This window comes from Dipodomys spectabilis, unplaced genomic scaffold (assembly GCF_019054845.1).
Source record: "Dipodomys spectabilis isolate Male_0828 unplaced genomic scaffold, ASM1905484v1 ptg000335l, whole genome shotgun sequence".
Classification (NCBI taxonomy): domain Eukaryota; kingdom Metazoa; phylum Chordata; class Mammalia; order Rodentia; family Heteromyidae; genus Dipodomys; species Dipodomys spectabilis.
In genome coordinates, this window is record NW_024871012.1 from 3,476,318 (window position 1) to 3,493,617 (window position 17,300).

The window sequence follows — 17,300 nt, forward strand, 5'->3', positions numbered from 1 at the left end:
TTTCTGGTCTTCTGAGCTCCTTCCGGAATTACCCACGGAGCTTTGCTTGCAACCTTCTAGTACTTTTCTAGCCCACATCTCCAGACTCTTCCAAACTCCTTCCACAAACCAATTCTAATGACTCAAGAAAACCACATGGTCGAGAGCAATCACCCAACCCCTCACTCCTTAGGAGTCAGATGGTTTTTTTGTATTTGTTACTTTTTTCCTTGCTGTGATCAAAGAACTGACAGAAACAATTTAAGGGAGGAGAAATTTATGTCGGCTCACACTTTTAGAATTCACAGTTGTTTGGTCAAACATGGTAGCATATTAGAAGGCTGCTCACCTGAAAGACAAGACAGAGTGACAAGGGTCTTGGAACATGACATAAGCTTGCAGAAAAGTCATGCCTCCAGTCACTTACCCTCCAGCGAGGCTCCACCTCCTGCAGTTTCTTAAACCTTGCCAAATAGTACATGGGCTGGTGACCGGCTGTTTAACAAAGAAGCCGATGTGGGACTCATGGCAGGACATACCTTTTGCTAGTGAAAACCCCATTAAATTGGCTCGTTGTTCTTTTGACGCTTTCTGACAAAAGATGTTATCACAGGTTCACCTTTCATTTTCTTTTTTTTTTTTTCTTTTTTTTTTTTGTCGGTCCTGGGGCTTGAACTCTGGGCCTGGACGCTGTCCCTCAGCTCTTCAGCTCAAGGCTAGCGCTCTACCACTTGAGCTACAGCGCCACTTCCACCTTTCATTTTCTTTTAGAGACCAAGATACAAGCACTGAATATGCTCATTACTACTGGGACATTATTACTTCTAGAAACATGTATTACGGTGGATTCTGCTATGGAGATCTTAGTAGAGGTGGCAATTTCAGTGGCAAACAAGAAAACCTCTGTCTGGCTTCCAGTTGGAGATGTGAAGAATCTACGAAGCACGGACTAGCAGTTCTGTCCTCACCAGCTTCTGTTTGGTCATTGATCACTCAGTCTATTACCAGTTGGGCACCTTTGATGAAAAGCCATTTTACTTTTTTACTAGCAGAAAGATAGCATTTCAAAAGATATTTCCTGCGAGTTTGATTTCCTAGTGGTGCTTTCCTACTTTCCTTGCCAAACTTGAAGCTGCAAGGAAATAATTCTGTGTTACAGAAAATCTAGTAAAAAGCTATTAACAGAATCGAAGCTGTGTCTACCACTCTATTGCTGTATATTTTTAGACATAATTACTAGCTGTTTTTCAGAATTAAATTAATTATCTTAATGGAGTAGTACTTACTTGCTAAATTTGAAGTTCACTCCATTTTAATGTTTATTCTCCTGAATGGCCCATCAAGAGATTTGGAGGAAGAAATAGCTTATTTTAAACTGTGATTTGTGCTGTTTGTTGGTGTTTTTGTTTGTTTCTGGTGAAATAAGGCATCCAAAGAAAATGATAAGCTAGGGAGATCAGTGAGAAGAATTTTTGCATAATCCTTCTCTGATATATTTTTCCTTCAGTTGCAGTTGCATAGAATACGTTTATGTTAACGTTTAATTGGTACTAGAGCATGTCCTTTGCTTGGTTCTTAGGCTTGATCATCTGTCATTGGTGCTGTTCTTCTCTTCTTCTCCATCCTTCCTCTTCTCCCCTCCTTCTTAGATTTGTTGGTACATAATTGTTCAGGATATTGAGTTATCAAATTATTTTAATAACATCTGTCTTGAACTAGGTACTCTAAATATACATTTCAATTCCTTTCGTGTTGAAAAAGAGAAGACACTTTATAGTTCTTCATGTAGGGATAAAGTAGTAAACATTTGCAGGTTCATTGTTCTGTGATTGGTACCTACAGTGTAGGGGGTCAGAGGACCATGGGCTTTCTTCATCCTATGGAGAGGTAGCTCATTAGATTCTCCTTCTCTTGGCTCCTTGAATAAAATTCTAAGAAACCTGTCTTCTTCTCCAGAGGAATGTATTTTGAATTTTCTAACAGCAAAAAGTTTTAATTAATTCACCTAATTTTTAAGTTTTTCTTTCATTTTCATTTTGATTCTTGAATGTCATTTGATATTTGGTCAGCTAAACACATTTTATTTAATGAAGAAGAGTGGAAATTCAGCAAAGCCTGTAGTGACTTGTTTTTATTTTAAAAAGATGGTCTCAAATATTTTGCTGACTAAGTATCAATATGAATATTATTATTCTTGTTAATTATTATAGTAATTGCTATAATATATGCCTTGTACTCCTGTAGTAAATCAACTAATATTTCAGTACCTACATTTTTAATCATATACTTTCAGTAGTAAATTATCATTTTATGTACGGTCATATATTTTGAAAACTTGAGCAGTGTTATTCTGTGGGATACTATGGTGAGTATGCTTGTTTGATTTGATATTAAGTATATATAATGAGTGGTAACATAGTTTTATGTTAGGACATTAACCTCCCTCCCCCCCCCCCCCCGATTTTCTTTATTCAAAGCATATTACATTAAGCAGTATGACTGTGATTTGGTTGTTGACATTCATAAGATCTTTGAAATAAATTTTGTTACAGTAAGTGAAAAATTAAAAAGCTCTAAATGTGATGTGTCCTGGTGAAAAATGATGTTAGTGCGACCATGAGAAAAATCTGAATAAAGTCTGTAGTAATATGCTCATGGTAATTTCTTAGTTTTGATGAAGTAGTTAGGAAAAATATTGTCGTTAGTAGTAATTTGTTTAAACACCTAAGAGTTTAGAGATACCAGACTGTAAGTCTGATCACAGGAATATCAAATTTGCTTATTTTAGATCACTGGTGTTTATTTTTAAATTGTTCAAATGGAGAATTAGAGAAGAAACATCTAACTTATTTAAAATGTTGCAGATCAAGGCATTACGTGAAATAAAATTCATCAGGTTATAAAATTTGTTCTGATACTGCTTTCTATCTTATTGGAACACCTAAGGGTAAGAAATCTCTAGTACTTGGGAAAATCTCAGAGACATAGCTGTAATTAAAGGGTTTAGACACATGCACATTTATCCATATTATTTCTTTTTTAAAAATTTATTTTGTGGTAAAGATGCTGTATAGAGGGGTTATAGGTACATGAGTAAAGTAATGAGTCCGTTAAGATGCTGTATAGAGGGTTATAGGTACATGAGTAAAGTAATGAGTCCGTTACATTGTGTATAGAGGGGTTATAAGTACATGAGTAAAGTATTGAGTCTGTTATGTTGTGTTGAGCACTGCTATCCCCTTTGTTTTTTTCCTGTGTTATTTCTTGATGTAAATGAGGCCTTTTGCTTTCTTGGATTGTTGTGTTAAAAAAATGGTATTGGCCTCAAGTGCTGTCAGAATTGAGAGGCCATGTTAGAGAGTGCTGTGGGTCAGAATTCTGAGAACAGCCTTCGTACAGAGGATGAGTAGCATGCCAATTCATGGAGACAGGGGTGAGCGCTGTGTGCTTGTGTTGCTGGGTAGTAAAACTGAGTTGTAGGGTAGAGATGTCTCGCGAAATTGACTAGCATCATGGGAGAAAAGATTCCCTGGGTGATATTGTGCAGAATTCTGCAAAGTTAGGCGGGCATTGGTGTTCTTGAATGTGAAGACATTTGAACTTAACTCTTAGATAAAAGGGGAGCCCATTGTTTTTGGAAGCAGGGAATAAATACCAAAGAACTACTTTATTTTCAGTAATATTGTAGAGTTTTGTGCAGACTTTTTTCAACAGGGGCAATTGAGCTAGATGCCAGTGAATACAAAGGGTCCTGAGAATTGTTTCATACCTCCAGAGTTTCACAATCCCCAGCAAGTCAAGGTCTTTCTGCGCATCACCCAAAAGGTGAATAATGATACCTTTATGAGACAGTACATGCCAACAAATGAAACAAAGAATCGTATAGGATAGATAACCGGATTGCTTGCAGAAGCTGTAGGGGGTCAGGTGAAACAGGAGTTTGAACTAAGTTGGGTGATTGCCACTTGGGTAAGTAATGTGGAGATTTTCCTAAAATACATGGAAGGGCCACAGTTGAGGGAGAACACTGCCAATTCTGGTACGGTGCGAGTTGAGTGGAGTGGAAGGCAGCTAAGGGATGCGCCGTGATCCGCGTATGGGGTAAGAAGAATTCGACATCGTGAAGACCTGGGGAGAACTCAGAAAAGCCATTAAAATGTAGGGTGAGTTCTGCTTCCTGGGGTCACTTCAGGTTCTCACATAGATGAGCAATTCACCTTAACCAAAAGGTTAGAGACGCTGGTAATTAAGCCTATTACAGGACAGTGACAGCCACAGAATACCTGGAGTTGTTCAGGGACCAAGGTGGAGAGTTGAAGGAGCACTGACACCAAGAAGAGGAGAAAGGGGCTAGTGGGGAAGGGCTTCCGTGAAGAACTTTGGAAGAGACAAGAACTTGATTTCCTCCAAGCAAGGCACAAGGAAGAAGAGGGAATCAGTCTTTTTAGAGCTATTCTGAGGCGAACTAGAACCATTGGGAATTTCTAGCTAGTCTTTACTGTGGATGTACAACAGACAGACTAGAGGATATTTTCAGCTGATGAGACAATCCTGGGCAAACAGAAAAGGGAGGTAGTTAGTGTTTTGTTTTGTTTCATTCTTTGAGAGTAGAAAAATAAAACACTAGAGTCATTGAACTTATTGATTTTGGCAGATACTCCGTTCCTTTAAACATCTACTAAAATAGACATTTTTTAAATGTATCATATGACGTGTGAATGTTTCTTGTCTGCAATTGGCCTGGATTTGTGTCAGATGTAGAATCATCGGTCTATAAGAGAGGAGATAGAAGAGACATAGATTCAGCCTCATAAATTCTTGCCAGATGAGCTCAGAGATAGCAGTGGCTCTGTATTTAACTAGGCCTGTGAAATTATTTGAGGAATTTAAAGGAAAAAGAAATGGAGTAGTTTTTGCTGATAAGCTGAATGATGTTTTGAAGTTAATTACATATATAATTCCTGTTTTCATAGATGTTATTTTTATATTCAGAAAATATATGTGCTCATACATGTTCGTCACTGAAAAATAATAGTATGTAAAAATTACGAAGATCATTTCAGCCACTTGAATGAAAAGCTGATTTGAAACATGGTAAGGAACAGCTTTGGCAGGATGTCAGTTGTGAACTTGATTTTAATGGAACCTCTGACACTGCTCAGCTTTCCATTTTATGTAGATAAACTTGCCTTGGGTGTTCACATTTTAAGTGTATATAATCAGGAAAACAAGATGTGAGTAAATTGAGAAAAGAGCTAATTAATGCTATACTTTGATCATCAAATACAGGAAGACATGCAGAAGAAGAACAAGGAGACGAGATAAAACATCACTTTTTGTCTCTGAAATATATAAAAAAGTTCCTCCAAGATCCTTCTTCCTAGATTAATTTCATGTTGTAGAAAATTATGGAATTGAATTTTTTTTTTTTGGCTAGCATTGGCTGGAGCTAAACATGGTTTGTTTGAAGCCGTGCTGAGTGTCCCCAGCCCTTTCTGCTGGCGTAGTGTTGGAGGGTTTTGTGCAGGAGGGATTCCTGTTGAGGGCTGTGTTGATCTTGCCATCCCCCTTTCCCCTCCTCTTTCCCCTTTCCACTCAGAAGAGGCAGCCAGGGCTGCACACAGCAGTTCCTTTGGCAGAGGATGATGCGGTCTCAGCTGAGGTCAAGCACCCCCACTCCGTCCTCTCCAGGGCTTTCTCTCTGTGTTGCTAGTGTGCTGGTAAAAATGACTTTAAACTCTTGTCAGCGCAGTTACTGGTGCATGCCTCACAGTCCCACTCAAATAAACCTGTCACAACACAGAGTCGGCCGCCAGAGAAGAGGATGAGGGCAGGCCTCGAGCTTTGCATTCGAGCATCCCTAAACGTGCACAGAGTGCCCAATTATTTCAGCATTATTGAGCACGCCTACAGGAGGACCCAAGCCTTGCTACATTAGATTTTCTTTAGTAATTTGCTCAAGTACCACTGAGGACACTTATAGGGCTTAAAACGGTGGCTGCAACCAGTTTCCTTTTCTGGGCTGTTAATTCCGGTTTTCTCTTTCAAATTAACTCTCTCTCCATGCTGTGCAGTGGTTCTAGGAGAACTGTTTTAACACTAATTTTCTCAATTTTCAGCTTTTTTTGTTCGACATAACTGCTTTAACAGTTATTCATGTATATGTTTTGATTAGAAATGTATGATAGCAAGGCCTCTTTTTTTTTTCAGAACAAAATATAGAGGCTTTGTTAAATCCAGATTTCAGCTCTTGAAAGTTACTTAGCTAATTTCATTACTTAAAAAAGTTACGTTATTTACAGCGCTTGTGTACACTCTCCACCTTAAATCTTTTAGCAATAAAAACAGCATTTACAGCTCTACATCTCTCTCCCTCTCCTTCCTTTAAACAACAGAGAGGTATTTACTTACATATTTGTTGTTCTATGCGTGTGTTTGTGTATTTATTTTTTATTATCTGTTTCCTCATTACCTCTTTCTACCTGCTCTTCTCTTCCTGGGGACTGGGTGATGAGTTCAGGGGACAAATTCAATATCTGTGTCTCATTTTCCACAGCAGCAACAACTCCAGGCTCAGCATTTATCACATGGCCATGGTCTGCCGGTGCCCCTGACGCCACACCCTTCGGGACTCCAGCCCCCTGCCATCCCCCCGATCGGAAGCAGCGCTGGACTGCTGGCCCTCTCCAGCGCTCTGGGCGCTCAGTCTCACCTTCCAATTAAAGATGAGAAGAAGCACCATGACAATGATCACCAAAGAGGCGAGTGCTCATTTGGGGACGCCATTATTGACATGATGTCACTGCTGCTGAGGGCAGTTTCCAGGTTCTAGTGCCCTGGATTTTGTTGACTGGTTACCAAGCAGAGGACTTGTCACGGCAGGAAATTATTAGAAGCATTTGTTGATTGTCAGGACTTGACTGTTCTCCCCAAGGACCAGGAGATTGTTTGTCCTGGTAATGACCTCTGATCCCTTGTCGCCCTGTAATTCTTAAGTTAAAATCAGGGATGAAGTCCTGTGCTGTCCTGTATATGAAATCATACGTGGCATTAATAGCTAATCTTGGCCACATTGTGTATGAGGAGGTGGAGGAAGTTACTGACAAAGGCTTACTTGGTATTTGACTAAACTAGCTATTATTTGTAAATCAGATGAGCCTGTACAGAACAGTAAGACGCTCACAGGTATGGAAATAGTTCTAGCAGCCTTAATAATGGAAGATGGAACCCAAATTAATGAAATCTGTTGGTTTAAGTACCTCTCGTGAAGTCTGTTCAAAAGCATGAAGTTAATGAATTCTTTTCATTAAGAAAGCCACAGTTCCAGGTTGTCTTCATCCCTTCTGTCAGGAGGATGAAGGGACAGATACACTGCAGTGTCACAGTGGGTGCTGCTTACTTGTTTATTTTTTAAAAATAGTCAGAAAAAGGAAGAAAGAAAAAGTTTCCTAGTATTCCTTTGTGGGAATTTAAGTAGCACATGGGCGGGGCGTTGGTTTTGAAAGGTGTGTCTCATAATGAAAAGCTTCTATGTGTTCTTGTTTTCAGTTTCATTATTATGAATTATAATCTTGGGTAAATTATCCTTATCACATAAGCATGAATTTACTATCTCTGATGTTAGAAACACTGTAATATTTGTCTTGCAGTTATCTTAATGCTATAGTACAGCATTGACTCATGATGACAAACACTTTTATAAGTGGGAAAGTCAATAAAGGACATAAATAGTAAAGATATCTAGCTCTGGTTCTTCTGAAATTGTGTCAAAGTTAGGTTGGTACTTTCCAAAGCTGATAGCGTTAATGATTAATGTAACAGCAAAGTTGACATCTGTGCAATTTATTGTTCAGCAGAGATGAGGTTTGATAAAGAAATGATTTTGTGTAAACTAACAAGCATTTTTTTTTTCTTTCTCCCCACCACGTTATCTGCTTGTGTTGCTGCTGTTTTGCCTGTAGACCGAGACTCCATCAAGGTAGGAACTGAAATTCATAAACAAATGAATGGCTAAGTTAGTGAAATAGTTTAGTAATAGATTGTGCAATTTTAAAAATAGTATGGCATGCTTTTACCACGTAGTGGTTAACTGGCTTCTAAGTATGTGGTTTGACATTTTTGAAAATAGCCTCTTTTTCTACCAAAATTAGATGGCTAGAGCAGTATGGCTTGTATGGCTAATTTTATTATGTCTTGCTATGGGAAAAAGAATGCTTTTCTTTGGTTAGGCATTGGCTATGAGATAATAAAATAAGTAAGTTGATGTATAAGGAAGTTTCACATTTGGGGATATATTTCCACCCTACAAAATTCTCTGTCAGAGTAACAAAACATTTGTTTGGGCTGGAAGAGTAGCTCAGTGGAAGCATCGGAAAAGTAGATAGAAGGAAATAGTCTATGAGCACTTCTCTTCACGGGAAAGATGTTTTATAACATCTGTGTTTCTGGTTTGTCAAGTTAACTTTCTTTTGGGTTTGCATCTGTCTTCTCTGCATTTTGTATCTCTTTCTAGAGGGAAGTTACAGGAAAAGAGGAAAGTTACTCAGGGCTTAATGATTTGTATATGCCTGTGTAATACCAGAATAAAATGTGTGAAGGATATTTAAATTTCTTTGTAAGCAAACAAGAATAGGCTGCCATGGGCAGGAAATGAGTAAACTATGAGAGATGTGGTAATCACATTTGAGCCAGGTGTAATATAATAATGTCATTGTGTTAAGTGTGTGGTGTTCTAAATGTTATTGAAAGAACAGTTCTTAAGCACTGGCTCAAGTACAGATGCTGCCAATTCTTTTTCTTATATTTTTACAATAATTGTATTGTGGGACATAAGTAGTTACATCCTTTACAGTTTTTGTTGCTGTTGTTGGTCATGGGGCTTGAACTCAGAGCCTGAGTGCTGTTCCTGAGCTCTTTATGTTCAAGCCTAGCGCGCTACTGCTTTGAGCCACAGCTCCACTTGTGGTTTTCTGGTGGTTAATTGGATATAAGAGTCTTACGGACTTTCTTTCCTGCTGGGGTTGGCTTCAAACCACAATCTCAGATCTCAGCCTCCCAAGTAGCTAGGCTTATGGTCATGAGACACCAGTGCCCAGCTCCCTTTTCATTTCTTAATGAAACTGAGAAACTATCTTCTGAAATAATTAGTGCTATTGCTTTACTCTGTCTTTTATAATAAAAGAAAATGGGGGGGGGGGTGTTTCTGAGCCTACAAATAATGGAAAATTAAATTGAGTATACCTATTACCCTTCAAGAATCTTTGTGATTTGAAGGGGTGTCTACAGTAAATGTCAACAGTTGGAACCATACACATTGAATTACTTAATTACACATTTTTTTGTTGTGTAGTCCATTGAATAATACAGCCTATCAGTACCTAGATTCAAAAATAATACCTGGATGCTTGCCTGCCTTCCTGCCTTCCTTCCTGCCTGCTTGCCTGCCTGCCTGCCTGCCTGCCTTCCTTCCTTCCTTCCTTCCTTCCTTCCTTCCTTCCTTCCTTCCTTCCTTCCTTCCTTCCTTCCTTCCTTCCTTCCTTCCTTCCTTTCTTCTTTCCTTCCTTCCTTCCTTCCTTCCTTCCTTCCTTCCTTCCTTCCTTCCTTCCTTCCTTCCTTCCTTCTTTCCTTCCTTCATCCCTCCCCCACCCCTCTCTCCTTCTATTCTTTCATTGGTTATGGAGCTTGAACTCCAGGACTGGGATCTCAGTCTTCTGAGTAACTAGGAGTGTAGGCATGAGCCCCTGGTGCCCTGCTCTTTGATTTCTTAATCAGATGATATTACTTGTTTCACCAGTGCATACAAAGAAACAAGTCAATGCAATGACCAGGATGAACTAATAGTAGTCCTTAGAGGGCCTGTCTAGTGGTTCAGAGGGCGCGATGGAAACACCCCTTGTCTTCAGAGGATAAATACATGCCTTTAGGGCTAGCCTCTCCTCCTCCACTCCTAGCCGACTGTGAAAATATGAACACTCACCTGCACACTTTTGTGTTCATTACATTTTATATTCCCTCACATAAAAGTAGGGTGTATTTTGAGATCATCTGTAGTTATTCATAGTTAACCTGAAAGTGTCTATGGAGCTAGAAACCGGGGAGGGGGAGCCAATGAAGAATTAGAAGCTGATGATTTTGCCCTGACTTATTATGGGATGGAAACTGAGTTTCTGGTGGATAGGATTCAAATTCAAAGTTGTGTTGTGTCAGATCAGAGGCTGTACTGTAGCTTTGCAATGTGAAATCGTTTTTCATTTTCTTAAGAGTGGTTTGTGATGCTCAGAGAAGCAGTTGCTCTTTCCATTGATCGTCCTCTTGCCTCTGTAAGTGGTTAAGAGGAGTCGGTTGTGTTATTGTTGTTGTTTCTTCTTTCTTTTGTGATTGTCAGTTGTGTGGCTTGAGATGGATTTTATCAGCCGGAGTGTGCCAGTTGCCTGCAGCTGGGGTCAGGCTTGTATGAAATAATTTATTCATGCAGGATAATGCTCCTTAACATTTAGCAGGTAATGCACGTGACATAAATTTCCTTCTTGCTTTTAATTTTTCCCTTTCCTCTTCTAATGTGCAAACAGGCAGCTCTGGTACTCTAAATAATAAGTAAATTTTGGCCATCTGTCAAAAGGAAATTTCAATACAAATTTAAATTAATGGTGCCTGAAATTTTTTATAGCTCCTCTAAAAGCCTCTAATGTGCAGAAAATTCTGGATCTGCTGGTAGTAATTAGTGTTGCATGTAATGAGGATGTGGGCCATGTTATACAGCCCCATTGTTACATTTTGATATGGTAGCAAAATTTTGACTTATATAAGGTTATGGATGGATTTAATGGTGAGAGATACTTGAAAATGTTTTCTTGATGTTACAGATTTTTAAACAGGGCAGATTTCAGAATTGCTTATAAAATACAAACTTAATCTCACTGTAAAGCTTCAAGTAATTAAGCTGCTTTAGATACCAAGTAAAATGACAAAAAAAAAAAAAAAAAACCAACCCAAAACTTGTTAAATTGTTAGGCATTTTTTCTTTCTTTCCTTTCTTGGAAGTTCTGTGGCCACTAAATCACATGCTATTGGCTTTATTGATCTTGTTTTCTGTAGCTCCAGTAGCCAAGTTCATTCTTAAGCCTGCTATTTGCAGACCTCTGTCTGGGGTTTTTCAACAAGGATGGAGAATGTAAATATGGATATAAAGGCGAAGGCTCTGTAGGAGCCCACAGATCAATTTCCTTGGTGAGGAGACACCAAAGCAGGGTACGTAGCAGGACTGTTGAAGGAAGAAAGTGCAGCACTTGTCATCTGCTTATTGGTCACTGGCAGTCCATTATTCCATCTGCCCGATAGCTGCCTCCACCGCAGAGGCCCAAAACGGCAAGGAACTCAGCCCATGTCATTCTCACCTTGAATGGAAGACACTTCAAATGTACCTCTCTGGAGACTCTCAAACTCAGTTCCTACTTTGGTTTCCTAAAAGGAGATGAAGGTGTTCTCATCGGGAAATGGTTTTGTTCTGTTAGCCACGGGGGACTGAGGGATAAATGTGAGTCGATCAAGCTAACCACGAGAGGGGGGCTCCGTGAGCTGCCGGCAGCCTCCCAGGTGTCGGAGGTCTTAGCTCATGAACAGGAGTCTAGCCATTTGTTTTTGTCTTCACTCTCCAGTTTTCACCCAAATGATTACATTTGAGCCAGGTGCACTGGTAATTCATTCCTGTGATCCTAGGTACCCAAGAGGCTGAGATCTGAGGATCTTGGTTAAAAAGCCATCCTGGGCAAGAAAGTCTATGAGATTCTTCTAGTAAACTACCAAAAAGCCAGAAGTGAAGTTGTGACTCAAGTGGCAGTGTATTAGCCATGAGCATAAAAGCTCAGGCACAGTGCCCAGGCCCTGAGTTCAAACCCATGACCAGCACCAAAGGAAAAAAAAAAAAAGAGGAAAAAGAAAACTCCCCAAATCTCAGGAGCAATGATTCAAAGTAGTGATGGCTAAATTTCCCAAGTGTTGTTCAGGTTCCTACCTGAAGTTGAATTGTCTTCGGAACTTTCCCTACCTCCCAGTGTCTATATAGTCTGCATGGTATGGAGGAGAACAACACAACACCACGAAGGGCATCACCGTCTTTAAATATATAAAGTGAACTCATTAGTGTTAAATATTGTTTAGCTCCATGGCCTCTCCCAAATGTATATTACTGTACATTTTTTATTGTATTCATTTTGTGTTTACATGGTCTTCCAGTGTTGCTTCTTCAGTGCAACAACTTTCACCATCTCTGTGTAGGAGGTACTACTTTTAAAACATCTTTATCGTTTGTTTATAGCAGAAATAGTAATTATAAGGGGCTTACCATTTTTAAATCATTACAGCAAAAATGTATTTTTAAATTGTGTTATTTCATTCTACCGTCTGCCTCAAAGTACTAATATTCATATCCCTCACCAGATATTGTGATTGTTTTTTGTGACTTATGTATTGTCAGGTTGATCTCTCTTGTGTACTTGTTTACAGTGCTTGCTGCAGTATTTCTACATGCTCTCACACAGTGCTTCAATTTTGGACTTTGTAGCTTTTTAAATTTTTGGTGTTTTAATAAGTACATATGGCACACTTGATTTTTTTAAACGTACATGGTAACTTTTCATACTGTATGTTATACATTCTAAGTGACAGTTTTGCTTTAGCTTAGAAAGGATTTTACAGTCATCTATCTCTTCAGTTAGGTTTAAGGCAGTGCCTATTCTGTTCTGTCTGTGTATTGGTGTTTATTCTGAGAAGATGACTAAAAATGTATTGTTTTCTTTACTCCTCCACTTACTATTAGCAATAAAGGTTTATCAGTGGAAAATTAGAAGCAGGTTGTTTTTATGTTCATATTGAAGTGTATGATTCTAGCCAAGAAGGTACTTTCAATTCATTAGTTGGTGTTACAGAAAGAAGTAATCACTCAGAATTAGCAGAGTGGTTACTTTTGTTTTCTACTTCATTTTTGCACATTAAGACTTAATGGTCAGAGCTCCTGTTCTAGAACCTTATGCAACCTGTGTGACTTCCTTCCTCTAAAATCCAAACCTGTTTCTCCTGTCGTAAAGGAAAAGTTATAAAATAATCGAAAGCTAAATTTATTGAAAAGGGAGGAATAAATGAATTCAGCGTGACACCGTAAAGAGAGTCTAAGCAAACTGATTAGGGACTGTGATTTGAGCACTTCAGCCTATGAACTTAACCTACAGAAAAATAAAGTAGGTCTCATCCCTAGTAATGTACATCTACCTTCCTTGATCACCTGAGACAACCAGTTGTTTCCCGTATAGCTCCTGTTAGAGGTGTCACCTGTGAAAGTCGGTACTATGCTTACTACACTTAATTGCGTACTTTAGGAAAGGATTAGAGGGAGGCAGGTCTGACTCCTCAAGGTCACCTAGCTGGCGCCATCCTGAAGGAGAGCTCTTTAAGTGACTCTGTCTCACTCTGTTATTAAAAATTAGAAACATTCTACAAAGAATGAAGAATAGAACTTCCATATGTCCAAGGTCTGTGTTCAGGAGCTTCCATATTTATTTGCTGCTTAAAGCAAGTTCCATATATTGTGTATTTTTTCTTCATAACCTTAATTGTATACAATAACTACATTTCTGTAAATGATATATTTTTAGATAACAATAATGTTTTTATCACTTAGGAAAAAATAATTCCTGATCTCTTCATATACCCAACCTCTACTCAGTTTATACATTGTTTCAAAGCAATTATTTGCTGGAAGTTGTGATCTGGATAGAGCCATTGTTCTATTTTGTTGTCATAACTTTCAGGTCTCTCAATCAAGAGTCTCACTTTAAATTTTTTTCTTACAACACAATTTAATTCTGCTATAATTCTTTTAAAATAAATCTTTGATTTTTTTTCCCCCCTTTTTTCCATTCTTGCCTTGAAGGAGCTAAAAGTGTATTCCGTTGAAGCATGAGGAATCTAGGCAGTAGATGTTCTTACGTATTTTTTAGATCAGTGCTTTCAAAGCTTATCTTACGCAATAAAGTTTGGACATGGATTGAACTTCCAGTATATCATAGACTATGTGAAAAGCATACACAGAACTTTACTGATAATCAGCATAAATTTCTAGATTTTCTTTTTTTTTAAACTGGTATTCATTATTTATAAAATTCAACTTTTCTGTTCATCACCAACGTGTGCATGTAAACAGACTTTATCCTTGCATCATAAGAAAAAGCTCTTCCTGGTGTGAACGGAATGTTCTTGACACTCTTAAGATGGTGTCCCGATACATCCAGAATGTGAACATTCTCCAGGAATGGTGTCCCAGGTTCTTTAACCAGGCTGTCTACTACTAGGTAAACTGTATCAGTGGCCAAGTCACTTAACAACTATGGATCTCCAAGTTATGATTCTTAATATTCTTTCAACCATTAGAATGTAATTACTATGTTTGATTCGTTCTCCTTGTTGAAATGAGTTATAAAGCAAAAGTTTTATACCATAGGATATATAAATTAAGAAGTGGTTTTGGCAATAAAATTGGACATCTTATCAACCAAGTAAATTCAGTGGTAATGGTATTTCATTTGGGAAGTGATGGATAGTTTGGGAAATGGATGGGATAGTTAAATGTTTAAGGTAAGGTTTGCCTTGAAAACATGTAATCATACAGCTTTTAATTTGCCAACATATGATTTGAATTGCTTTAACCTTACTGTTGTTTTTTTTTTTTAATACTTTTAAAGGCACTTTTAAAAAAAAAATCATTGATTTTACTGTTTGGAGTTACCTTATCAAAGAATAATTAGGAGCTTTTTTTGTTGTATTGGTTTATGATGTAGTAATTTGTTCGTTATTAATTGATCCCTGCCTCTAGGCGTGTAAGCCGTGTAAATGTAACAGGTGCCCTAATTCCCGAAAATGTGTTGTAATTGTTTGTTTGCCTAACAGATGAATAAATGTCTTTAGGGCATAGCTGGTCCTCAGGTGGTGAGCATGAGTGGATTAATGATGTGACTGGGGGAGACAAGCTTGTTTCGCGCACCCGCCGCCGCAGACTGCTGAAGCAGAACAAATATTAATTAATAGGGCCAGGCGGCTTGTCAGTTCCCCCTTTCCCAGCTGATTTTGGCAAAAGTGGTTTCATTCCTTTACCCTTTAGTTAACAGACATTTTCATCTTGATGGGTTTTTTTTTTATCTTTCTTAATTAGAATGTATTTCATCTCCTGGAAAAATATTATACCATAAAGTTTTTCTAAAAATGTTAAATGAAACATATTCATAGTTGGCATTTGAATCTCAGGAGCATTTGTTTCTCAAAATGTTATTCCCAATCAAATTATTTTCAAAAATGATCATCTTCATTTATGTTTTTTATAATAACCCTCATTTACTCTGGGGGGAAAAATCATAAAATCACCTAGAGGAAAACCTAATGTTCTTTTTTCTTGGTTTCTTGAATTTCTGCAATACCCCTGCCCATCTCATATATTTTGTTCTGTGGTAGTGCGAAGTAACTCAAATATCCTTTGGGTATAGAAGCTCTGTACTTGGTTGCTACTATCAGCCTCATGTAATTTTGGGCTTGAAGAGGTCTGTCTAATTGTTACTGTGACACTGTGACAACTGAACATAATTCTTCAGATTCACAAGGCAACAATAGAACAGAAGTTTTTCTGAGCTAACTAGTATTTTCTGAGATTTTGATTGTTTTGAATTAGCTTGCTTTTAATGAACATGATGCAATTTCAAGACAAAGTAATGCTGCTTAGATATGGCTAATCAGAACTTCACGTTAGAGTTGAACACTAATAAATACTGTCCAAATAGTGAACAAAATAAGTTATGCTGATTCAACTTTATTAGATGGTTCTTTCATACAAACCCGCTGATTTATTTCCAAATTTAAAAAAAAAGAATGGTTCTTTAAAAACCACTTTGGGAAAAAGAAACGTTGGCATTGTAATTGGTTTGCATGAGATAATTTTTCCATTGATGGGTAAGTACCATTCTTTCTTTGCTTCTGAGGTCAGTAATGCTTCTAGGTTTGCTCCACTAGAACTAGAACAATGGACCCACGTGTAATCCACTTCCATGCCTTGCACCCTTCTTGCTGAAAAGCTTGCCCTTTCCTCCCCTTCCCCTTCCCCTTGCACTGAATTGAAGGCAGCCAGGTGGAAGTTAAAATGGCTTAAGTATTCTTGTTGTAAGTGAAATTTTTTTAAGATAGAGTGCATGACAGGTTGAGTATGAAGAATTCTTTTTCATGGAAACAGCCTCTTATTTAATTATATCATGCCCTGAAGGAGTCTTAAATTTCATTTTGAAGTTGGTGGTTGTTTTAATTTCACATTTGAGTAGAAGAGGAAACCCTTGTGGAAGGGAAGTTAGCAAGTAAATGATGCGACCCAATGAGAGAGGGCCTCTGCCGCGAACAACATCATAACACTTCGTGTTTTCAAAAAAAATTACTCCTCCTATGGTCATTTTAATCATTCGAGAAATTCAAGAATTCCATTTAACTTTCTTTTAACTTCTGCTTTCTTGAGCGACATTTGGCCTTTTGAACAACAAAATAAAATTGGAAATGCTAATGTTTTGAGCCAACTAAAGGAGGAAAATAAAAATGTCACCATGGTAACAAAGCTGCTTTCTAGATGGTTTCCTAAGATATGCCTGAACTAGACGCAGATGTCTGATTTGAGAATCTTGCCTCCTTCAATGTAAACAAATAACTTCTGGGCAGGTGTTGGAAATAATATGGAAATCCTATTAAGGGGTCCTGGGTCCCTGTCAGTCAGGAAGCCCAGTGCCACAAAAGGGCTGGTTGTCACATAAAGGAGCAGAGTAAATTCTCATGAGGCTGGAGCTTTTCCCAGGAAGTGATTGTCTTGGTGTGTTCTTTCTCCTGTGGATCTGAATGTAAGCTGTTGCTTCTATTGATCTATTCACTGGCTTTATTTTCTCCTCTTCATTTCAGACCCTCCCTAGCCCCCACCAGCCTCTATTTGCCCCCGCTTCCTCCTTCCTTCTAGTTTAACACTTGATCTGTGCTGCTGCCCTGAGAGTTGTGACATTTGTGATTTTAACCTCCCACCCTGAGTGGGCAAGGGGAGGCGGGGGAGTGCTTAGAGGGGGGCTGTTTTACAAAGGTCCAGGCTGATTGAGCCTGTGCTGAGGGGCCTTTGCTGCTGGCACAGTTAGCAGTAGCAGCAGTGACAGGAACGTCCGATGAATGACTGCTTGAAGTTAGATATGGATGAATTAGGCAGAAAAGCATGAAGAGACATCTTTTTTAGCAACTTCTGTAGTTACCTAAGACTCTTTTGTCCA

The 17,300-nt window shown here is 38.4% G+C and overlaps 1 protein-coding gene across 5 annotated transcripts in view; it reads left to right on the forward strand.

Moving 5' to 3' along the window:
* Positions 1-17,300, forward strand: part of Tle4 (TLE family member 4, transcriptional corepressor) — a 143,115-nt gene that overhangs the window by 66,714 nt on the left and 59,101 nt on the right. For 3 of the 5 annotated variants that reach the window (XM_042665572.1, XM_042665574.1, XM_042665576.1), the window contains 2 exons: positions 6,536-6,740; positions 7,941-7,957. In XM_042665572.1, the coding sequence (XP_042521506.1) occupies positions 6,536-6,740; positions 7,941-7,957 (222 nt within the window). The remainder of the gene's footprint in view (positions 1-6,535; positions 6,741-7,940; positions 7,958-17,300) is intronic. The other 2 variants (XM_042665573.1, XM_042665575.1) reach the window with 1 other exon arrangement.